The sequence below is a fragment of the Rhinoderma darwinii genome, chromosome 2, assembly GCF_050947455.1.
Source record: "Rhinoderma darwinii isolate aRhiDar2 chromosome 2, aRhiDar2.hap1, whole genome shotgun sequence".
Taxonomy (NCBI): domain Eukaryota; kingdom Metazoa; phylum Chordata; class Amphibia; order Anura; family Rhinodermatidae; genus Rhinoderma; species Rhinoderma darwinii.
In genome coordinates, this window is record NC_134688.1 from 469,797,979 (window position 1) to 469,823,760 (window position 25,782).

The 25,782-nt window shown below is 42.9% G+C and overlaps 1 protein-coding gene across 1 annotated transcript in view; it reads right to left on the bottom strand.

Moving 5' to 3' along the window:
- LOC142741920 (cell surface glycoprotein CD200 receptor 1-A-like) overlaps positions 1–25,782 on the bottom strand; it is a 62,054-nt gene that overhangs the window by 2,086 nt on the left and 34,186 nt on the right. The window contains exons 5-6 of the mRNA XM_075851242.1: positions 20,802–20,886; positions 11,152–11,212 (exon numbers count right to left, since the gene is read on the bottom strand). Of these exons, the coding sequence (XP_075707357.1) occupies positions 11,152–11,212; positions 20,802–20,886 (146 nt within the window). The remainder of the gene's footprint in view (positions 1–11,151; positions 11,213–20,801; positions 20,887–25,782) is intronic.

Consider the following 25,782-nt stretch of genomic DNA (forward strand, 5'->3'; position numbering starts at 1 on the left):
CTGCTCCTATATACAAGAATATAACTACTATAATACTGCCCCCTATATACAAGAATATAACTACTATAATACTGTCCCCTATATACAAGAATATAACTACTATAATTATCTTTTTTATTTGAAAACTTGCAACAAATTATTACAATACCTTTGCAATACACTCATAAAAGATAAAGAAAATAAACATATGTCTCTTAATAACATCACAATCATTAAACAAACCATAATATATGAATATTGCGCCAGTATAGATTGTTTCAACTATTTTTCATGATATTATTCTAGACAGTATTACTGGAGAGTTCTTCTTTATTGGTGACCGGGCAGCATCGCGCACACCACAGAGGGTACACGGTCACCACATTTATGACATATAGTGAACCTCTATGATATAAACGGAGTTCGGGGTAGAAGTCTCCATACAGCAGCTGAGAGTTTCACTGTCCCACTAGATGTGGTGACTGCAGGGACACAGCAGGGACATTACTCTGTAGATAAGTCTCTTGTATAAAGAGGACATTGGTTTTGTCGTCAGACGGACGCTGGAATATCGCCCGCCGCCTGCTCCTATTCTTCACACTGTTCACATTAATAGGAGGTGATTTTCAGCCTCATCCTGGTTACATGTCTTTCCTACTTTTTTTCCTTCTTCCACTACTATGTCCTGTAACACCCCATCTTTTGGTGGACATTGGGGGGTCAGCATCTTCATCCTGAGGTTCGTCATCTGGGTTGTGTGAGGCGACTTGCTCCATCTCTGCTTCTTCTTCCTGGTCATCTTCCCCCAGCGCACAGTAACGTCCCCCAGTTATCGCCAGCACTGGAGACTCCGGTGATTTCTTTGCAGCAGTGATTTTTTTCCTAGAAGAATCATCTGTTTTACTTCTCCTTTTAACCGTCTGAAATCCCTCCTCATCGATACTGGTCGCTGCGGCTGGATCAGCTGGTTTTTTACTGGTCGCTGCGGCTGGCCCAGCTGTTTTTTTACTGGCCGCTGCGGCTGGATCAGCTGGTTCCTTACTGGTCGCTGCGGCTGGATCAGCTGGTTCCTTACTGGTGTTGGGCAGTTGTTTAGATGTTTTGGTGACAGAGTGACTGGATATTTTACTTTTAGCATGACCTCTATTTTCAGTGGTTGGTGACACTTGTGCAGCATCCACAGATGGGACATTCGTCTCTAGAGCAGGGTCTCTGGTACTTTGGGTCACATCCTCGCTGGGACTTCCAGGTTCAGGGGTTGTATCTACACATATGGAGAAATCCTCCTGCTCTTCCTCCATGGCTTCTTTAAAGGTCTCCTCTTTATTATGTTCTGCATGTGGACACTCCCGGAATGTATGTCCAGGTCCCAAGCACAGGTTACATATGACAGGTCCTGTACAATCGTCCTTCACATGCCCAAACTGACCACATAGTGAGCACTTAATACGGGAACAGTTGAATGCCAGGTGTCTGCCCCCACATCTATGGCACAGTCGCGGTTGACCAGGGTAGTAACATACACCTCTCTCCGAGCCCAGGTAGAAGGAGTGCGGCAGATGTCTGGTCACTCCATTCTCCTGAACCAGCTGGATCTTGACAGAATATCCTCCATTCCAGATCTCCTCCTCATCATAGATCTTTGTTGGCAGTCTCTTCACCTCACAATATCTGCTCAACCAGTGCTGCAAATCTGCCAGAGCCACCACCTCAGACTGGAACAGGACGGTGGCGGTGACTACCTGGGGTTTAGTCAGCTGGATGACATGTAGATGCTCCCACATTGCGTGCTCCTTTGTATCGTTATAAATACTCCAGAACAAGTCTAGACTATATTGCAGCTTGAAACTGATGTCATAATTCCTGCTGGAAGGAACGTGGATCAGAGCGAACACCTCAGAAGCTTTAAACTTCATAAACTCCTTCAACAAAACTTTCCCAATGTAGAGTCTGGAGGGGAGGTTTTCCTCTGGTCCTGAGTACCTGATTCTGACCGCGTTCCTCCTCTGAGGTGCGGGGTTAGTCGGTCTTGTGACGCTGGAGAACAGTCTCCTGTACTGAGGTCTGTCAGCAGGTGGGTCAGGACTGGACCTCTCCTCAGCTGATTGTACTGCAGATCCTCCTGTGTCTGCTCCTGATCGCTGTGTAACCTGCACTCCATTCACTGACACTGCGGGCGGCTGAACCTCCAGAACAGGGTCTGCAATGTCCGCCTCAGCCTGTGCCGCTGGTTCATCAGATATCAGACTGTCAATCACCGCGCTGAGCGAGGTCTCACTTATAATATCAGGACATGAGGCACTTGCTTGCTCACTCCCAGGAGTGCCACTCGCATTCACTTCATCAGTACTGCACATAGAGTCTACTGCAGTTAACCCCTCGTCAGCTGGCACACATTTCTCTGCAGCTTTAGCAGCATTTGTGTTGGCTGATTGCACAGACCCCACACATGAAGAGAAATGTGATCCTCCAGCCACTGCACACTCATATCTTCCAGGGTTTCCCTGTGCCACAATATTATAGTCAGTGTCTTTTTTTGCAATGATATTTTTTATCTTCACAGTTTGGGCTCTGGTCTCCCTTTTGTTCTCAATTGCCGAGTTCTTTATTTTGGGTACTGTGCATGATTCTTTCTGCAATCTCTCCTTCAATATCACCAGCTCACGTGTGCAAACATCCAGACACTCACATTTCATCAGCTTTGCCTTTGGATCAGTCTCTTGGTTAATTTCAGTTCTCAATTTGCGAACTTGCATTTCCATTTTAAAGATATTTTTCTTTGTCATTTTTGTGCACAATTCACCAACATCATGAGATTCAGTTGACTCACCAGCCACCATTTCCAGATCATCACCTCCACCATCTCCATGCTGCAGGCCAAACTCCAGACTCTGGGCTTTCCCAGGATCATCAGCCCAGGACCCCTCCCCTCCACCTGGGTCAGAAGCCATGCATAGTCCTAACAGGGAGCTCACAAGCACACGTCTATCCTCTCCTATGGACAAGAATAGAACTACTATAATACTGCCCCTATATACAAGAATATAACTACTATAATACTGCCCCTATATACAAGAATATAACTACTATAATACTGCTCCTATATACAAGAATATAACTACTATAATACTGCTCCTATATACAAGAATATAACTACTATAATACTGCCCCTATATACAAGAATATAACTACTATAATACTGCCCCTATATACAAGAATATAACTACTATAATACTGCTCCTATATACAAGAATATAACTACTATAATACTGCTCCTATATACAAGAATATAACTACTATAAAACTGCCCCCTATATACAAGAATATAACTACTATAATAGTGCCCTCTATATATAAGACTATAACGACTATAATACTGCCTCCTATATACAAGAATATAACTACTATAATACTGCCCCTATATACAAGAATATAACTACTATAATACTGCTCCTATATGCAAGAATATAACTACTATAATACTGCCCCTATATACAAGAATATAACTACTATAAGGGCAGGCCCCCACGTGGCGGAATTATCTCCGCAAGTGTCCGCATCAATGCCGCACATAATCCGCATTGCGGATTACGCTGCGGATCTGCCCAAAATGCACAGTAAATTGATGCGGACTAGCTGCTGCGGACTGCGGAAAAAGTGCTTCCCTTCTCTCTATCAGTGCAGGATAGAGAGAAGGGACCGCACTTTCCCTAGTGAAAGTAAACAAATTTCATACTTACCGGCCATTGTCTTGGTGACGCGTCCCTCTTTCGGCATCCAGCCCGACCTCCCTGGATGACGCGTCAGTCCATGTGACCGCTGCAGCCTGTGATTGGCTGCAGCCGTCACTTAGACTGAAACGTCATCCTGGGAAGCCGGACTGGAGACAGAAGCAGGGAGTTCTCGGTAAGTATGAACTTCTATTTTTTTGACAGGTTGCTGTATATTGGGATCGGTAGTCACTGTCCAGGGTGCAGAAACAGTTACTGCCGATCGCTTAACTCTTTCAGCACCCTGGACAGTGACTATTTACTGACGTCTCCTAGCAACGCTCCCGTAATTACGGGAGCCCCATTGACTTCCTCAGTCTGGCTGTAGACCTAGAAATACATAGGTCCAGCCAGAATGAAGAAATGTCATGTCAAAAAAGCAAGACGCATCCGCAGCACACATAACATGTGCATGACAGCTGCGGACTTCATTGCGGAATTTAGAATCTCCATTGAAGTCAATGGAGAAATTCCGCCATGAGTCCCAACCAGTCCGCCACTGGTCCGCAACAGACAGAGCATGCTGCGGACACCAAATTCCGCTCCGCAGCCTATGCTCCGCAGCAGAATTTTACGCATCGTCTAAACGAACACTTCTAAATAGAAGTGGAAGTCAATGGAGAAACGGCTCCGCTGCGGATTAACGCTGCGGAGTGTCCGCAGCGGAATTCAAGTGAAATTCCGCCACGTGTGAACCCAGCCTTATACTGCCTCTATATTCAAGAATATAACTACTATAATACTGCCCCTATATACAAGAATAGAACTACTATAATACTGCTCCCTATATGCAAGAATATAACTACTATAATACTGCTCCTATATACAAGAATATAACTACTATAATTCTGCTCCTATATACAAGAATATAACTACTATAATACTGCCCCTATATACAAGAATATAACTACTATAATACTGCTCCCTATATACAAGAATATAACTACTATAATACTGCTCCCTATATACAAGAATATAACTACTATAATACTGCCTCCTATATACAAGAATATAACTACTATAATACTGCCCTCTATATACAAGACTATAACGACTATAATACTGCCTCCTATATACAAGAATATAACTACTATAATACTGCCCCTATATACAAGAATATACCTACTATAATACTGCTCCTATATACAAGAATATACCTACTATAATACTGCTCCTATATGCAAGAATATAACTACTATAATACTGCCCCTATATACAAGAATATAACTACTATAATACTGCTCCAATATACAAGAATATAACCACTATAATACTGCCCCCTATATACAAGAATATAACTACTATATTACTGCCCCTATATACAAGAATATAACTACTATAATACTGCTCCTATATACAAGAATATAACTACTATAATACTGCCCCCTATGTACAATATAACTACTATAATACTGCTCCTATATACAAGAATATAACTACTATAATACTGCCCCTATATACAAGAATATAACTACTATAATACTGCCCCTATATATAAGAATATAACTACTATAATACTGCCCCTATATACAAGAATATAACTACTATAATACTGCTCCCTATATACAAGAATATAACTACTATAAGGCTGGATTCAAACGAGCACATTACGTCCATAATGGATGGAACGTATTTCTGGCGCAAGTCCCGGACCGAACACACTGCAGGGAGCCGGGCTCCTAGCATCATAGTTATGTACGATGCTAGGAGTCCCTGCCACGCTGCAGGACAACTGTCCCGTACTGTAATCATGTTTTCACTACGGGACAGTAGTTCCACGGAGAGGCAGGGACTCCTAGCGTCGTACATAACTATGATGCTAAGAGCCCGGCTCCCTGCAGTGTGTTCGGTTCGGGACTTGCGGCCGAAATACGTTCCGTCCATTACGGACGTAACATGCTCGTGTGAACCCAGCATTATTCTTCCCCCTATATACAAGAATATAACTACTATAATACTGCCCCTTTGTACAAGAATATAACTACTATAATACTACCCCTATATACAAGAATATAACTACTATAATACTGCCTACTATATACAAGAATATAACTACTATAATACTGCCCCCTATATACAAGAATATAACTACTATAATACTACCCCCTATATACAAGAATATAAGTACTATAATACTGCTCCTATATACAAGAATATAACTACTGTAATACTGCTCCTATATACAAGAATATAACTACTATAATACTGCCTACTATATACAAGAGTATAACTACTATAATACTGCCCCCTATATACAAGAATATAATTACTATAATACTGCCCCTATATACAAGAATATAACTACTATAATACTGTACCCTATATACAAGAGTATAACTACTATAATACTGCCCCCTATATACAAGAATATAATTACTATAATACTGCCCCTATATACAAGAATATAACTACTATAATACTGCTCCTATATACAAGAATATAACTACTATAATACTGCTCCTATATACAAGAATATAACTACTATAATACTGCCCCCTATATACAAGAATATAACTACTATAATACTGCTCCTATATACAAGAATATAACTACTATAATACTGCCCCCTATATACAAGAATATAACTACTATAATACTGCCCTCTATATACAAGACTATAACTACTATAATACTGCCCCTATATACAAGAATATAACTACTATAAAACTGCCCCCTATATACAAGAATATAACTACTATAATACTGCTCCTATATGCAAGAATATAACTTCTATAATTATCTTTTTTATTTGAAAACTTGCAACAAATTATTACAATACCTTTGCAATACACTCATAACAGATAAAGAAAATAAACATTTGTCTCTTAATAACATCACAATCATTAAACAAACCATAATATATGAATATTGCTCCAGTATAGATTGTTTCAACTATTTTTCATGATATTATTCTAGACAGTATTACAGGAGAGTTCTTTATTGGTGACCGGGCAGCATCGCACACACCACAGATGGTACACGGTCACCACATTTATGGCATATAGTAAACCTCTATGATATAAACGGAGTTCGGGGTAGAAGTCTCCATACAGCAGCTGAGAGTTTCACTGTCCCACTAGATGTGGTGACTGCAGGGACACAGCAGGGACATTACTCTGTAGATAAGTCTCTTGTATAAAGAGGACATTGGTTTTGTCGTCAGACGGACGCTGGAATATCGCCTGCCGCCTGCTCCTATTCTTCACGCTGTTCACATTAATAGGAGGTGATTTTCAGCCTCATCCTGGTTACATGTCTTTCCTACTTTTTTTCCTTCTTCCACTACTATGTCCTGTAACACCCCATCTTTTGGTGGACATTGGGGGGTCAGCATCTTCATCCTGAGGTTCGTCATCTGGGATGTGTGAGGCGACTTGCTCCATCTCTGCTTCTTCTTCCTGGTCATCTTCCCCCAGCGCACAGTAACGTCCCCCAGTTATCGCCAGCACTGGAGACTCCGGTGATTTCTTTGCAGCAGTGATTTTTTTCCTAGAAGAATCATCTGTTTTACTTCTCCTTTTAACCGTCTGAAATCCCTCCTCATCGATACTGGTCGCTGCGGCTGGATCAGCTGGTTTTTTACTGGTCGCTGCGGCTGGCCCAGCTGTTTTTTTACTGGCCGCTGCGGCTGGATCAGCTGGTTCCTTACTGGTCGCTGCGGCTGGATCAGCTGGTTCCTTACTGGTGTTGGGCAGATGTTTAGATGTTTTGGTGACAGAGTGACTGGATATTTTACTTTTAACATGACCTTTATTTTCAGTGGCTGGTGACACTTGTGCAGCATCCACAGATGGGACATTCGTCTCTGAAGCAGGGTCTCTGGTACTTTGGCTCACATCCTCGCTGGGACTTCCAGGTTCTGGGGTCGTATCTACACATATGGAGAAATCCTCCTGCTCTTCCTCCATGGCTTCTTTAAAGGTCTCCTCTTTATTATGTTCTGCATGCGGACACTCCCGGAATGTATGTCCAGGTCCCAAGCACAGGTTACATATGACAGGTCCTGTACAATCGTCCTTCACATGCCCAAACTGACCACATAGTGAGCACTTAATACGGGAACAGTTGAATGCCAGGTGTCTGCCCCCACATCTATGGCACAGTCGCGGTTGACCAGGGTAGTAACATACGCCTCTCTCCGAGCCCAGGTAGAAGGAGTGCGGCAGATGTCTGGTCACTCCATTCTCCTGAACCAGCTGGATCTTGACAGAATATCCTCCATTCCAGATCTCCTCCTCATCATAGATCTTTGTTGGCAGTCTCTTCACCTCACAATATCTGCTCAACCAGTGCTGCAAATCTGCCAGAGCCACCACCTCAGACTGGAACAGGACGGTGGCGGTGACTACCTGGGGTTTAGTCAGCTGGATGACATGTAGATGCTCCCACATCGCGTGCTCCTTTGTATCGTTATAAATACTCCAGAACAAGTCTAGACTATATTGCAGCTTGAAACTGATGTCATAATTCCTGCTGGAAGGAACGTGGATCAGAGCGAACACCTCAGAAGCTTTAAACTTCATAAACTCCTTCAATAAAACTTTCCCAATGTGGAGTCTGGAGGGGAGGTTTTCCTCTGGTCCGGAGTACCTGATTCTGACAGCGTTCCTCCTCTGAGGTGTGGGGTTAGTCGGTCTTGTGACGCTGGAGAACAGTCTCCTGTACTGAGGTCTGTCAGCAGGTGGGTCAGGACTGGACCTCTCCTCAGCTGATTGTACTGCAGATCCTCCTGTGTCTGCTCCTGATCGCTGTGTAACCTGCACTCCATTCACTGACACTGTGGACGGCTGAACCTCCAGAACAGGGTCTGCAATGTCCGCCTCAGCCTGTGCCGCTGGTTCATCAGATATCAGACTGTCAATCACCGCGCTGAGCGAGGTCTCACTTACAATGTCAGTATATGCGGCACTTTCTTGCTCACTCCCAGGAGTGCCACTCACATTCACTTCATCAGTACTGCACATAGAGTCTACTGCAGTTAACCCCTTGTCAGCTGGCACACATTTCTCTGCAGCTTTAGCAGCATTTGTGTTGGCTGATTGCACAGACCCCACACATGATGAGAGATGTGATCCTCCAGCCACTGCACACTCATATCTTCCAGGGTTTCCCTGTGCCACAATATTATAGTCAGTGTCTTTTTTTGCAATGATATTTTTTCTCTTCACAGTTTGGGCTCTGGTCTCCCTTTTGTTCTCAATTGCCCAGTTCTTTATTTTTGGGACTGTGCATGATTCTTTCTGCAATCTCTCCTTCAATATCACCAGCTCACGTGTGCAAACATCCAGACGCTCACATTTCATCAGCTTTGCCTTTGGATCAGTCTTTTGGTTAATTTCAGTTCTCAATTTGCGAACTTGCATTTCCATTTTAAAGATATTTTTCTTTGTCATTTTTGTGCACAATTCACCAACATCATGAGATTCAGTTGACTCACCAGCCACCATTTCCAGATCATCACCTCCACCATCTCCATGCTGCAGGCCAAACTCCAGACTCTGGGCTTTCCCAGGATCATCAGCCCAGGACCCCTCCCCTCCACCTGGGTCAGAAGCCATGCATAGTCCTAACAGGGAGCTCACAAGCACACGTCTATCCTCTCCTATGGACAAGAATATAACTGCTATAATACTGCCCCCTATATACAAGAATATAACTACTATAATACTGCTCCTATATACAAGAATATAACTACTATAATACTACTCCTATATACAAGAATATAACTACTATAATACTGCTCCTATATACAAGAATATAACTACTATAATACTGCTCCTATATACAAGAATATAACTACTATAATACTGCTCCTATATACAAGAATATAACTACAATAATACTGCCCCCTATATATGCTTAATCCCATGTGACCACCGCTATAGCCAATCTGAGATGAGAAAGCTGCAGCATGTGCACCAGTTTTTCGCAGCGAACATTCCGGGTCGAAAAACTACACCACAGTTTGGTGACGTTTTTTAACCTGGATTCCCTGTGGCGCACAAGGCGGATACGCTACGCGCTTTTACACAGCAGATCCGCCCCGAGTGAACTCAGCCTTAGGGTATGTGCACACGACCACATTAACGTCCGTAATGGACGGATGTATTTCGGCCGGAAGTCCCGGACCGAATTCAGTGCAGGGAGCCGGGCTCCTAGCATCATAGTTATGTACGATGCTACTAGTCCCTGCCTAATAAATAATGGTGATTTAGTGACAAGTACTTTAAGGCTGGGTTCACACGACCCAGCCTTAAAGTACTTGTCACTAAATCACCATTATTTATTAGGCTGGGTTCCCACGTCTTAAATTAAATGCATTTTTTTGCTGCAAAGCACAGCAAATTGGCACTTTTTACAGTGATCATCACCAAAAAATGCATAACTGCGACGAGAGAACCCAGCCGTAGGCAGCTGTTGATATGTATTAGGCTGGGTTCACACACCCTATTTACGGATGTAATTCGGGCGTTTTAGCCTCGAATTACGTCCGAAAATATGGCTCCAAAGCGTCTGCAAACATCTGCCCATTCATTTGAATGGGCTTTACGATGTTCTGTGCCGACGGTAAAAAAGACGCCCGCGTCAAAGAAGTGCTTGTCACTTCTTGAGGCGTAATTGAAGCCATTTTCCATTGACTCCATGGAAAAACAGCTACAATACGCCCGTAATGGACGCTGCGAAAAACGCCTGCAACATGCCTTTACGTCTGAAATTCCGGAGCTGTTTTCTCCTGAAAACAGCTCTGTAATTTCAGCCGTAACGGAGGCTGCCGTGTGAACATACCCAAAGACTCTGTGCACATCACTTTTTGGCCCTACATTTATTATGTAGATCGTGAAAGGGTCCATAAGGTCTCCATTAGCTTGTGTCCTTTTAGCCTCCGTCGGGCTGGTATATACAAGAATATAATTACTATAATACTGCCCCCTATTGGTACTAAAATATAACTACTATAATACTGCCCCTATATACAAGAATATAACTACGATATTACTGATAATAAAATTCTGACACCACTAGGGGGAGCTTAGAATCTTAATGCATACTGTTCATAAATTAAACTCAATAATAAAACAGTTAGCACTCCCTAGTGGTGCCTGCAAACAGACAGAATTTTATCATTTAATTGTATGCATGTGATTTGGAGCCCTGTATCATGAAGCCCTGATATGTCTTAATAAATATCAAACAGCACAGAATGCTGGACCTAAAAAAAAATATGGTGCTAAAAGGTAAGTATTAATTTCGAAATGTGCCATATTCAAACTTTTGAATGATATTTTATATTTATGAATTTTTAGTAAAGATTGTTATAAGTGGATTTTCGTTCCTAGTGTTTTTACTGCCTGTAAGCAATGACATACAGTCTATATGTTTCTATAATTCTCTATCTATTTACCTCTTCACAATCATTTTGTGTTCGTTGGGGGTCTGTATTTACCATTTCTTTGAAGCAGGTCCTGCAATAGAAAAATAGACATATATATATATATATATAGTCCTTCTCAATGAATTAGAATATCATTAAAAAGTTTATTTCAGTAATTCAATTCAAAAAGTGAAACTCATATATTCTATACATTCATTACACACAGAGGAATCTATTTCCAGAATTTTTTTTCTTTTAATGTTGATGATTATGGGTAGAGATGAGCGAACCGGGACAACCGAACCCGGTTTCGGTCCGAACTTCCGGAAAAGTTCGGTTCGCAGCGAATCCGAACTTCACCGGGTTCGGCCGAACCCGTTTTGACCGAACCCGGTCAAAAACATTATACAAATCGGCAGCCACTTATCTCTATCAATCACTGATAGAGAAAAGAGGCTGCTGATTAAAAATAAAATAAAAAGCATTTCATACGTACCCGGTCGTTGTCTTGCGGACGAGTCCCTCTTCTTCCTCCAGTCCGACCTTTTCTGACGCGGCAGCCTGTGATTGGCTGCAGAGGCCTCTGCAGCCTGTGATTGGCTGCAGAGGCCGCGGCAGCCTGTGATTGGCTGCAGCGCTCACATGGGCTGCATCGTCATCAAGGAATGTCGGGCCGGATGTCGAGAGGGACGCGTCACCAAGGCAACGGCCAGGAGACCGGATTGGAGGAAGCAGGGAGTTCCCGGTAAGTATGAACGTCTTTTTTTTTACAGGTACTGTGATCGGTAGTCACTGTCCAGGGTACTGAAACAGTTACTGCCGATCAGTTAACTCTTTCAGCACCCTGGACAGTGACTATTTAGGGTATGTGCACACACACTAATTACGTCCGTAATTGACGGACGTATTTCGGCCGCAAGTACCGGACCGAACACAGTGCAGGGAGCCGGGCTCCTAGCATCATACTTATGTACGATGCTAGGAGTCCCTGCCTCTCTGCAGGACAACTGTCCCGTACTGTAATCATGTTTTCAGTACGGGACAGTAGTTCCACGGAGAGGCAGGGACTCCTAGCATCGTACATAAGGGTATGTTCACACGGCCTATTTACGGACGTAATTCGGGCGTTTTTGCCCCGAATTACGTCTGAAAATAGCGCCTCAATAGCGCTGACAAACATCTGCCCATTGAAAGCAATGGGCAGACGTTTGTCTGTTCACACGAGGCGTATATTTACGCGCCGCTGTCAAATGACGGCGCATAACTAGACGCCCGCGTCAAAGAAGTGACCTGTCACTTCTTTGGCCGTAATTGGAGCCGTTATTCATTGACTCCAATGAATAGCAGCGCTAATTACGCCCGTAATTGACGCGACGTTCAAGCGCCTGCACATGCCGGTACGGCTGAAATTACGGGGATGTTTTCAGGCTGAAACATCCCCGTAATTTCAGCCGTAACGGACGCCCTCGTGTGAACATACCCTAAATATGATGCTAGGAGCCCGGCTCCCTGCAGTGTGTTCGGTCCGGTACTTGCGGCCGAAATACGTCCGTCAATTACGGACGTAATTAGTGTGTGTGCACATACCCTTACTGACGTCGCCTAGCAACGCTGCCGTAATGACGGGTGCACACATGTAGCCACCCGTCATTACGGGGCCTCATGCACACGACCATAAAAACACCCGTTATCACGGGTCGTAATTACGAGCCGAAATAGCGGGCCCATAGACTTCTGTTAGCCACGGGTACCTTCCCGTTTTCTCACGGGAAGGTGCCCGTGCCGTTAAAAAGATAGAACATGTTCTATTTTTTTATTTTACGGGCCGTGCTCGTAATTACGACTCGTAACTACGAGCACGGCCGGCCGGCCACGGGCAGCCGGCCGCTTTTGCGAACCGTGCTGTCATTATAATTATAGCAGCACGGCCCGTAAAATAGAAAAATAGAACATGTTCTATTTTTTTAACGGCACGGGCACCTTCCCGTGAGAAAACGGAAAGGTACCCGTGGGTAACAGAAGTCTATGAGCCCGTTATTGCGGGTCGTAATTACGACCCGCAATAACGGGTGTTTTTACGGTCGTGTGCATAATTGGAGCACGGCTCGGAAAAACGAACGGCTGCCCGTGCTCATCTCCTGAAATACTCTGTGCTGCCTTAAACTCTGTGGACAGGTCAGGATCCTGTTTCTTTTAAATGCTGCTAGGGAACCCGCTCGATCCACTATATAAGGCTACGCTACAGTGCAGCATTTAAAAGAAACAGGATCCTGACCTGTCCACAGAGTTTAAGGCAGCACAGAGTATTTCAGGAGATGAGCGTGCAGATTCAGTGCTGCTGTGAACTCTGCTCTTACCATTACGTAGCTCTCAGTCTGTTACCTCTCCTCCACTCCTGTCCTCAATAACACCTTCACATGATTGGCAAGTCACCACCCCGCACAAGATCCGCACGCTCATCTCCTGAAATACTCTGTGCTGCTGTGAACTCTGCTCTTACCATTACGTGGTGACTTGCCAATCATGTGAAGGTGTTCTTGAGGACAGGAGTGGAGGAGAGGTAACAGACTGAGAGCTACGTAATGGTAAGAGCAGAGTTCACAGCAGCACTGAATCTGCACGCTCATCTCCTGAAATACTCTGTGCTGCCTTAAACTCTATGGACAGGTCAGGATCCTGTTTCTTTTAAATGCTGCACTGTAGCGCAGCCTTATATAGTGGATCGAGCGGGTTCCCCAGCAGCATTTAAAAGAAACCGTGTTTGTGTATGTGTGTGTTTGTGTATATATGTGTGTTTGGGTATGTGACTTTGTCTGTTTTTGTTTTTATATGTGTGTTTGTGTATATGTGTGTGTGTGTGTGTGTGTGTGTATATATGGGTGTGTTTGTGTATATGTGTTTGTGTATATATGGGTGTATTTGTGTATGTTTGTGTGTAGATGTTTGTGTGTGTTTTTGTATGTGTGTGTGTTTGTGTATATGTGTGTATATGGGTGTGTGTTTGTGTGTATATATGGGTGTGTTTGTGTATATGTGTTTGTGTATATGTGTTCATGTATGTGTGTGTATAACTGTGTGTGTGTGTGTGTTTGGATATGTGTTTTTGTTTGTATATGTGTGAGTTTGTGTATATGTGTGTGTGTTTGTCTGTTTATGTGTGTGTGTGTGTGTATATCTTGTTGTGTTTGTGTATATATGTGTGTGTTTGTGTATGGTTGTTTGTTTGTGTGTGTGTGTATATATGTGTGTAGGTGAGTAGAAGTATTGGTATTGTTCACATTGATAACTGTTTTTTTATGTTGTTGCAGATTTTGATGTACCGATTGGACTACATCTTCGATTCGTTGGACTACTGCGTAGATCTACGTTTTTTCAAATTTTAATAAAATGGTTAACGAGGGTTTTGTTGGGGATTTCTTATTTCAATAAAAAATAATTGTCTTTGTGTTTTTTTTTAAACTTTATTAGTGCCTAGATAATGGCAGTTGGCTGATTGACAGCGTCCATTATTAAGGCGGTACTTAGTGTTAGCCGGTGCAGAGGCTAGCACTAACCACCCATTATTACCCCGGTACCCACCACCACCAGGGGTGCCGGGAAGAGCTTGGTATGATCCAGTACCCGACCATCTGTTGTGATGGTCGGGTACTGGGGCGGCCGTAGGCTGGTATTATGAGGCTGGGAAGGGCCAAAATCAGTGGACCTTCCCACCCTTGTAATGCTAGGCTGCTGCTGCTGTGTTGTATCGGGCTGGTTATAAAAATGGGGGGGACCCCCACGTCGTTTTTTTTTTTGAATTTAACAAATTTAGCAATAGACGGGTCCCCGACATTTTTAATAACCAGCCATATACAAGGCCGCAGCAGTCTGGCATTACATTGGTGGGAAGGGCCACTGGTTTTGTCCATTCCCAGGCTAATAACACTGTGTTGTATGTGGCTGGTTATGATAAATTGGGTGGAACCCCATGTCTTTTAAAAAAAAAAAATTTAAATAAATAAATAATTTAAAAAAATGACGTGGGGTCCCCCCCACTTTTATAACCAGCCAGATACAACACAGCAGCAGCAGCCTAGCATTACAAGGGTGGGCAGGTCCACTGTTTTTGGCCCTTCCCAGCCTCATAATACCAGCCTGCGGCCGCCCCAGAGCCCGACCATCACAACAGATGGTCGGGTACTGGATCGTACCTGGCTCTTCCCGGCACCCCTGGTGGTGGTGGGTACCGTGGTAATAATGGTGGTTAGTGTTAGCCTCTGCACCGGCTAACACTAAGCCTCGCCTTAGTAATGGATGTGGTCACTCAGACAGCGGCCATTACTAAAGTGGTAGTAATAAAATTTGAAAATAAAAAGACAAAGATATAGATAAAATATTTTATTGAAATAAAGCACCCCCAACACAACCCTCATTAACCATTTTATTGTAGAAAAAAAAACGTCATCTAAGTAGTCCTCGAAACCGACGTAGTCCAAACACCAAACCTGTAAAAAAAAAAAATGAAATAAAACATGTCGTAGGCTTAGATTCAGTTTAATGTGTGATACTGACTGTTATACCATGTATAGAAGCCTGCCGTGAAGTTGACTTAGATACAGGGCGCCAGCAGACAGTATCATACATGGCCATACAGACATATATACAAACAAACATACATGCAAACATACATACATACATACATACATACATATATACAAACATACATACAAGCATGCACATATATACATGCAAATATACATACATGCAAACATACACACATATATACATGCAAACTATCATACATACATGCATACACACACACATGAAAACATACATACATACAAACAAACATGCAAAGATACATACATACATATATACAAGCATGCACAAATATACATGCAAACATAAATACATGCAAACATAATTACATACATGCACATATATATAAACATACATGCAAACATACATGCAAAAATAAAAACATGCAAACATACATACATGCACATATATACATACATACATACATGACAACATACATACAAACATACATGACAACATACATACATGCAAACATACATACATACATACATGCAAACATACATATACACATGCAAACATATATACATGCAAATATACATACAAACATGCACATGTATACATACATGTCAACATACATGCAAACATACATGCACATATATACATACATACATACATACATACATACATGACAACATACATACATGCAAATATATACATGCAAATATACATACATACACACATGCACATATATACATACATGCCAACATACATGCACATATATACATACATGACAACATACATACATACATACATGACAACATACATACATATATATATATATATACACACATGCAAATATACATACAAACATGCATACATACATACATGCAAACATACATTCATGCAAACACACATACATGCAAACACACATACATTCATGCAAACATACATACACACATGCACATATATACATACATACATACATGACAACATACATACATACATACATACATGACAACATACATGCAAAAATACATACATGCAAACATACACACATGCAAACATACATACATACATGCAAATATACATACAAACATGCACATATATACATGCATGCCAACATACATGCACAGATATACATACATACATGACAACATACATACCAACATACATACATGCCAAAAAAAAATAATAATACGTTCATACTTACTTTCCTCCTGTCCGGCCTCCAGCGATGACGTTTCATCCATGTCGCCGCTGCAGCCTGTGATTGGCTGCAGAGGCGGTCACGTGGGATGAAGCGTCATCCTGACGTGCGTGACCGCCACTACAGCCTGTGATTGGCTGCAGCGGCGAAAGGGATGAAACGTCATCGCTGGAGGCCGGACAGGAGGAAAGTAAGTACGAACGTATAATTTTTATTTTTTTATTACATTTAAATTGTATTTTCCGCGCGCCGAGCATGTACTGTCAAGGTTGCTGAAAGAGTTAGTGCAGCCCATTAACTCTATCAGCACCCCGGACAGTAGCATGCTCGGCGCACGGACGTGACAGGTTCGGTCAGAACTAGTTCGGTCCGAACCGAACTTTTTTGTGAAATTCGGCGAACTAGCCGAACCGAACTTTTGATAAGTTTGCTCATCTCTAATTATGGGAACAGTTAAATAAAACCCCAAATTTAGTGTCTCAGAAAATTAGAATATTATATAAGCCCAATTTCGAAAATGATTTTTAATACCGAAATGTCATCCTACTGAAAAGTCTGTCCAGTATTTGCCCTCAATACTTGGTCGGGGCTCCGACTCTGCATGAATCAGTGCGGCGTGGCATGGAGGGCGATCAGCCTGTGGCACTGCTGAGGTGTTATCAATGTGGCGTGGCATGGAAGCGATCAGCCTGTGGCATTGCTGAGGTGTCATCAATGCGGTGTGGCATGGAGGTGATCAGCCCGTGGCACTGCTAAGGTGTTATCAATGCGGCGTGGCATGAAGGCGATCAGCCTGTGGCACTGCTGAGGTGTTATCAATGCAGCGTGGCATGGAAGTAATCAGCCCGTGGCACTGCTAAGGTGTTATCAATGCGGCGTGGCATGGAGGCGATCAGCCTGTGGCACTGCTGAGGTGTTATCAATGCGGCGTGGCATGGGGGCAATCAGCCTGTGGCACTGCTGAGGTGTTATCAATGCGGCATGACATGGTGGCGATCAGCCTGTGGCACTGCTGAGGTGTTATCAATGCGGCATGGCATGGTGGCGATCAGCCTGTGGCACTGCTGAGGTGTTATCAATGCGGCGTGGCATGGAGGCGATCAGCCTGTGGCACTGCTGAGGTGTTATCAATGCGGCGTGGCATGGAGGCGATCAGCCTGTGGCACTGCTGAGGTGTTATGGAAGCCCAGGTTGCTTTGATATCAGCCTTCAGCTCGTCTGCATTGTTGGGTCTGGTGTCTCATCTTCCTCTTGCCAATACCCTATAGATTCTCTATGGGGTTTAGGTCGGCGAGTTTGCTGGCCAATCAGGCGCAGTGTTACTGTGGTTATTACACCAGGTATTGGTACTTTTGGCAGTGTGGGCAGGTGCCAAGTCCTGCTGGAAAATGAAACCAGCATCTCCATAAAGCTGTCAGCAGGGGGAAGCATGAAGTGCTGGGAAATGTCCTGCCAGACGCTGCGCTACCTCGACTAGACTTGATATATTGGGCTTATATAATATTCTAATTTTCTGAGACACTAAATTTTGGGTTTTCAGTAACTGTTACCATAATCATCAACATTAAAAGAAAAACAAATGCTGGAAATAGATCCCTCTGTGTGTAATGGATCTATATAATATACGAGTCTCACTTTTTGAAATGAATTACTGAAATAAATTAACTTTTTGATGATATTCTAATTCATTGAGAAGGACTAGTATATAATAAAGCAGCGTAAACGACATTGTGGACAAGATAACATGGGGATAGAGAATATAGGGGCTGTAGTGATTTCCAAAAATACTTGCAGACACATTTTGCAGAGAATACAACAAGAATACAGTTCAGTTTACCGAGATATTATCCAATCATCTACTGTCAAGTTCTATATATAATCAAGAGTCCTCCACACAAAAAAAATCCTTCTTCAGGCAGCTGTAGATGTTTATTAGATGTTATACATGACATATGGTCTGTAACCTGTAGGTTGTGTCTCTTTTGTACTGTAAATATATATTTTCCTATCCACGCTTGCCGAGTGATGTCAGAGCTGTGCTGTGTGCCCTGAGCCAATCAGATGGCTTCCCCTACTAGTCCTCCTCCTCTCTCAAAGTATGGAGTCTCAGATATTCTGAAAGAGAGAAACTGCAGCTGCCTCCCCCTCCTCCCATTTTTCTCTTTATTGTTTTACACTAGATGGATATTTTGGTGACTTAGAAGTTTTCAGAATATTTACAAAGAGCCTGTAGACAGGGAAATGTGAACAACAGGCTGCTGGAAGGTGAGGTTGATGTCACTTTGCCATAATAACATATATAACATGTTTCATGTATTCACTTACTACTTATTTATGCAAAAAGGGGTACACTTTAGTATCCATAGAATTGACAACTATCACCTATTCACAGGATAATACTCTGATCACTGGGGGGCCCAACCACAGGGACCCTCGCCGATTGTGAGGACAGGGGTCCCAAACCCTCTTTTCTTCCTCACTGCTCGACTGCAGTGAGGAGGAGCTCGAATGGAGTGGCGATCGAGGATGCGCGCTGCCGCTCCATTTGAAGTCTATGGGAATGACAGAAATAACCAAGTACAGCGATTGGCTTTTACTCATCAGTCCCATTGACATTGTATGGAGCGGCAGGCACATGCTCGACCGCTGCTCCTTTCAAGCTCCTCCTCACTGCTGGGGGTGCCGCCCGTGACTAGTATCTGGGATTTTGTGACTCTCGTTTTTACAATTGGTGATGTTTTTACTTGTAATATTTTACTCTCAGAACCAAAGCTGACCACATAGTCTGCCACTAAAGGGGTTGTCTCACAAAAGGGGTCTTGCTTGATAATTACACTGGCACATTAGTTACATTTTAGTGCCAAACACTGTGACGTAGATGAACGGCAGAACCGTTAATCAAGACCAAGGGGTAGGCATCGGAGAAGGTTTAATTAGGAGCCGGAGCACTTGCCGGTCTTGGGACCTCCCTCAGGCACTGGCAAGTTTATTTGCACATGCAACCAAAGCTCTTTTTCTCTGCGCTGCTAAGTCTATGTCACAAAGGTATGTTCGCACATATGTCCCATGGCTCCTTAACCCGGCACTGGTCTTGGTCAACAGGGAGGCATTGTAATCCAAATTTACTAGGATGCTCCCTTGTATTGTCTCATAAACTTTTTAACAAATAAATACAATAGAGAAAATCTCTATACTTATGGCATTATTATTGAGCTTGTCCTACTTTTGCTGCTATTAACTCCTCCACCCTTCTGGAAAAGCTTTCCACATGAATTTCAAACATGGACTGATATCCATTGAGCCACGGGAGCAATGGGTGGTTTGGTCAATGATGTTGGGTGAAATTTAGTTTTATTGTAGAGGTGTTCAATGAGATTGAAGTCAAGGCTGAGTGTAGTCTGGTCAAGTTCTCCCACAAACAGACCATGCATTGCCATCCTGAAAGGTCCTTCTCCACACTGATGCCAATAAGTGCCCCTCTCCATCAAATCTTCCACAATGAAGGAATATTTAAAGTGTAACTAAACTTTCAGAAAACTTCTGACATATCATAGTGACATCAGAAGTTTTGATCGGTGGGGGTCTCCGTGCACTGAGAACCCCACCGATCGCAAAAAAAGAAAGCGGCAGGAACACTCGGGTAGACGCTGAGCCACTTCGTGTGTGATCGGCTTTTCTCGAAAAGCAGAGGTAACAGTGTACAGAATTAATATAAAGTCTGTGAGCCCGTTCACCAATTGCTCGGCTTTCCGAGAAAAGCCGATCAGAAACTAAACGGCTCAGTTCTCGCCCGAGCGCTTCTTCCACTTTGTTTTAGCGATCGGTGGGGTTCTCAGTGCTCGAACCCCCACCGATCAAAACTTCTGACATGTCACTATGACATGTCAGAAGTTTTCTTAAAGTTTAGTTACACTTTAATAATATAAGATTGTAAACATTGGCATTAGAGTATTACCTGAGATATTTCAGCTTCCAGATGATAAAACAGATTAAGATGAAACTGATTACAAATCCAGGTACCAGGTAATAAATCATCATATCTGAAAGACATCAAATGGTAAATTGCACACAAGAAATTATGACTGAAATTAAAGTTTTTGATTTTAAATTTAAAAACGCCTTCTTTAAGTGATAAAAGCTCTGGAGCTATACGATCTGAGACAACTGAAATCTCCACAGGCAGCAGTGAACAGATCGGGTTTTATTCACATCTGTTTTTTTCCATATTTCTGTTCCGTCATAGAAATAGAAAACCGAAAAAAATAAAAAATAAAAAAAGTGGCAGATCTGTAAGATAACGGACACCAGCGGAGCCAAGGAAACCAAATCACTTTAAAGGGTTCCGTCAGGTTTCCGTCATTTTATAGGACAAAGTAACACTGCATTCTGCGCTATGCTGTTCGGGATTTTTCACCGTATCTGTGATGGAGGCTCCTAATGCTGATGTGAACACAGCCTTACAGATTTTGACCGCTCTATAAGACTTCCTGTTTCAGAGCTGGGAGAGGTCACTGTGAAGTAGGAGACTGTTTGGCTGGGTTCACACGACCTATTTTCAGGCGTAAACGAGGCGTATTATGCCTCGATTTACGCCTGAAAATAGGGCTACAATACGTCGGCAAACATCTGCCCATTCATTTGAATGGGTTTGCCGATGTACTGTGCCGACGACCTGTCATTTACGCGTCGTCGTTTGACAGCTGTCAAACGACGACGCGTAAAATGACTGCCTCGTCAAAGAAGTGCAGGGCACTTCTTTGCAACGTAATTTGAGCCATTTTTCATTGAAGTCAATGAAGAGCAGCTCAAGATTACGGCCGTCAAAGACGCCTCGCAAAATGCGAGGAGGAGCTTTTACGTCTGAAACAACGCAGCTGTTTTCTCCTGAAAACAGTCTGTCTTTTCAGACGTAAAAGACAGTTCTCGTGTGCACATACCCTTAGTGTGCAGCATGTGTACACAGTGGAGATCTCTGCTGCTATCTTACTTCATGCTGGAGGCTGTTATATCAGTAGGAATGTAAGATTTCTGTATATTATGGAGCAGCAGGAAGAGAAGGAAGCTGCGTAATCTGAAGTGTCACTAACTAGAAAAAGTTCAATCCCGTCACCGCTTTCTCCTCAGTGTGTGCCTGCTGCTGGTTCTATGTATCTGTAGTGAGAGACGCACATTAACTCTTTACAAGCAGTTGTCTCCTTCGGCTCTAGTGGATTAACCCTTTACAAGCGTCTATCTCCTCCTCTAGCAGATTAACTTTTTACAATCAGCTTTCTCCTTCTCTACCTGGGCTTTATAAGACACAGGAAACTCTTATTAGGCTGCGTTCACATCTGTGTCAGGGCTCCGTTCCGATGTTCCATTGGAGATTTCGGTTGGAACTGAGCCCTGACTGACACAAACGGAAACCATAGGTTCCGATGGAAAGCTACGACGGAACGTCAGAACGGAGCCCTGACGCAGATGTGAACGGAGCCTTTCACAGCTGATAAATAACAATATTCTGTATGAAGTAAAATTCAGGCTCCTGGCTGGATGTGAGGAGAATTTTTTAATCCCGATTTGTGTTTCGCTTTATATCTCCAAGAGAAGGAGAAAATCTCAGGTAGATTTAGACGTCACACTGCTGAAATAAAGTACAAACTGTGTCCTGTGAGGGTATGTTCACATGGCGTATATATTTGAGGCAGAGAAAATTACGAGGCTGAATACAGACGATTTGGAGATAATTTTAAGGCCCTGTTCACACAGATTTTTTGCAGGCAGAAAAATCTGCCTCCAAATGCTTTCTCTGCCTCCCATTGATGTCAATGGGAGGTCAGAGACGGAAACACCCGAAGAAAGGGAATGTCGCTTCTTTTCCCGCAAACCTTTTTTTCCGCTCGTGCTTTTCTGTTTTCATTCATAGTTTTTACTTCTGTTGCGCAAATCACGCGCGTCACACGGGGGTGCTTTTCACGCACCCATTGACTTCAATGGGTGCGTGATGCGCGAAAAACGCACAAATATAGGACATGTCGTGAGTTTTACGCAGCGGAAACACGCTGCGTGAAAATCACTGACAGTCTGAACGGCCCCATTGACTAACATAGGTTCGTGCGACACGCGTGAAAATCCCACACGTTGCACGGATGTATTACACGATCGTCTGAATAAGCCCTAATGCTGAGGGAAATCTGCTGTGCTGCTAATACTATGTGTTTGAGAAAAGTTTTATCATCTCATCTACTGTCACTTTTTAATTTTTTTCAGAACTGATAAATCCTTAAGGGGTTAAAGGAATATCCACCGGATATGCCATCTATTTATTTACTTTTATTTTATTTTAACAATATACAGTAGACCACGTTGTTACGGTTATAGGAATCCCTTGGTGTTATTTTTTAAGGGTTCTATTAGATAAAATATATATTATTTAAAAAACTGTATTTTGTGTAGTTAATAATTATTTTAGAGAATCCTCCATTTGCAGCTATTATAGCTCTGCATACATTTGGCTTACTGGTTGTCCATTTTTAGAGACATTCAGGGGTCGAGAGGGAGTGCATAAAGATTTATACAGGTCCCACTGAGTTCAATAGTAGCTGAATACATCCAAATGCAGTTAGCACCCGCTCGTGGCGACTGCATGCAGACAGGATAGCTTCTCGCAATTGCTGCTAGTCTTTCTGCCATACGGTAAACAACCGCCATAAAGGGATGAACTTGGTCGGCCACAATGCTTAGGTAAGCCCTACCGTTCAAACATTGATTCACAGGTATCAGAGGACCCAGGGTGCGCCAAGAATACATTCCCCCTCCATTACTCCACCTCCACCAGCCTGGACTGTTCACACCTGATGGAAGGGTTCATCGATACATGCTGCTTGTCCCAAATTCTGACCCTCCCATCAGCATGGTACCGCAAAAATATGGATCCACTCTAGAACTGATCTTAAATATATATTCTTTCTATATACATTGAATGGCCGCTTTATTAGAGTCACCTGCCCTTTCATGATTGGAGCTTCCCTGTATGGAAACTAGACACGTGACGTGAAATGAAGTATAAAATTAAGTGAACGAGTTTTCCATGGATCAGTTTCAGCTTGAATCCGCATTAGAATTGGAAAATCGAGCGATCTGAGCAACTTCGAGCAAAGCATGGTCATTGGTGTTAGGGTATGTTCACACTCAGTGTTTTGAGGCGTATTTTGGGGCATTTACGCCTCAAAAAAACGCCTGAAAAAAACGGAAGCTGAACGCCTACAAACATCTGCCCATTGAAATCAATTGGAAAAACAGCATTTAGCTCATATGGGGCGTCTTTTTACACCTATATTTTAAAAAACGGAGCGTAAAAAGACGCTCCATAAAAAGAAGTAGCATGTCACTTCATGAGGCGTTTTTTTTTAGCTGATTTTCCATTGAACACTTTGAAAAACGCCTCAAAAAACGCCTAAAAAGAAGCCTCAAAAGAAGCTCCAAATTAAAAGAAGCTTAATTTTCAGCTTCAAAAATGCCTGAAAATCAGAGGCTGTTTTCCCTTGAAAACAGCTCAGTATTTTCAGACTTTTTTTGATAGTGTGTGAACATACCCTTAGACTCACCGGGGTCAGTATTTCAAACACTGCCAACCTTGTGTGGTTTTCTCGTGCAATGATTTAGAGAGTAAACTAAGAATGGTGTGATCGAGGAAGAAACATCCAGTGAAATAAGATCCTGGGGACGTCAACAACTCGTCAACAAAAGGGGTCAGAGGAGGATGTCAAGAATCATTCTGACGAACAGGCGGTGCACAGTCAAGAAAATTGAAGCCAAATACAACGCTAGTGCTCCAACTAACTTGTTCTAATGCAGAACTCGTACTTAGCACGGGTGGGCTACAACAGCAGATGACCAGTATGAATGTCATTGCTGTCTAATGGAAGAAGAAATGCGAGACCCCAGTGGCAAAAAAGAGCAAAATTTGATCAGTGAGCAGTGGAAAAACATTGCCTGGTCAGATGAATCCAGATTTCTGTGGCACCATGCTGATAGGTCAGAATTTGGCACAAGGAGCATGAATTGATAAACCCTTAATGTCAGGTGTGAACAGTTCAGGCTGGTTGAGGTGGAGTAATGGTGGGGGAAATGTTTACTGGGCACATTCTGGTACTCTAATACCTGTAGATAAATGTTTCACCAGTAGGGCTCACCTAAGCATTGTGGTTGACCAAGTTCATTCCTTGCATGGCAACCGTTTGCCCTATGGCAGCAGGACACTTTAGAGTCAACTATAAGCAGGGCCAATTCTAGCTTTTCTGCTACCTGAGGAGAAAATTGAAATGTGCTCCCCCCCCCCCCCGCATCCATCCGCAAAAAAATCATAAGAAATCCAAGTAGCCAATCTCTATTAGATCATTCACACTTGTAAAGTGAAAACTATGTAAAATAAAAAATGTCATACTGCTAACTTTTTTTTTTTGTACTGTAGGTTCTGCTGAATTATTTGGACTAAGTCGTAGATTTGTTGGACTACTTCGATGATCTACTTTTTTTTAAATAAAATGGCGAAAGAGGGTTGTGTGGGGGAGTTGTTATTTCAATAAAAAATATTTTCTTATGTCTCAGTTTTTTTAATACTTTATTAGCGCCTTAGTAATGGCAGTTGTCTGTTTGACAGCGTCCATTACTAAGGCTGGGGCTTAGTGTTAGCCAGTAAAAAGTGACCCACGTTATTATGCCGGTATCCAGGGGCGTAACTAGGAAAGACTGGGCCCCATAGCAAACCTTTGACTGGGGCCCCCACTCCCCTGGGTGTCACACAACCCCCCCCCCTTGTAGATAGTGCCTTTTTTACAGCCCCCCTCCCCCTGTAGATAATGCCATACAGCCCCCCCTCTGTAGATAGCGCCATACATCCCCCTGTAGAGAATGCCATACAGCCCCCCTGTAGATAACGCCATACAGCCCCCCTG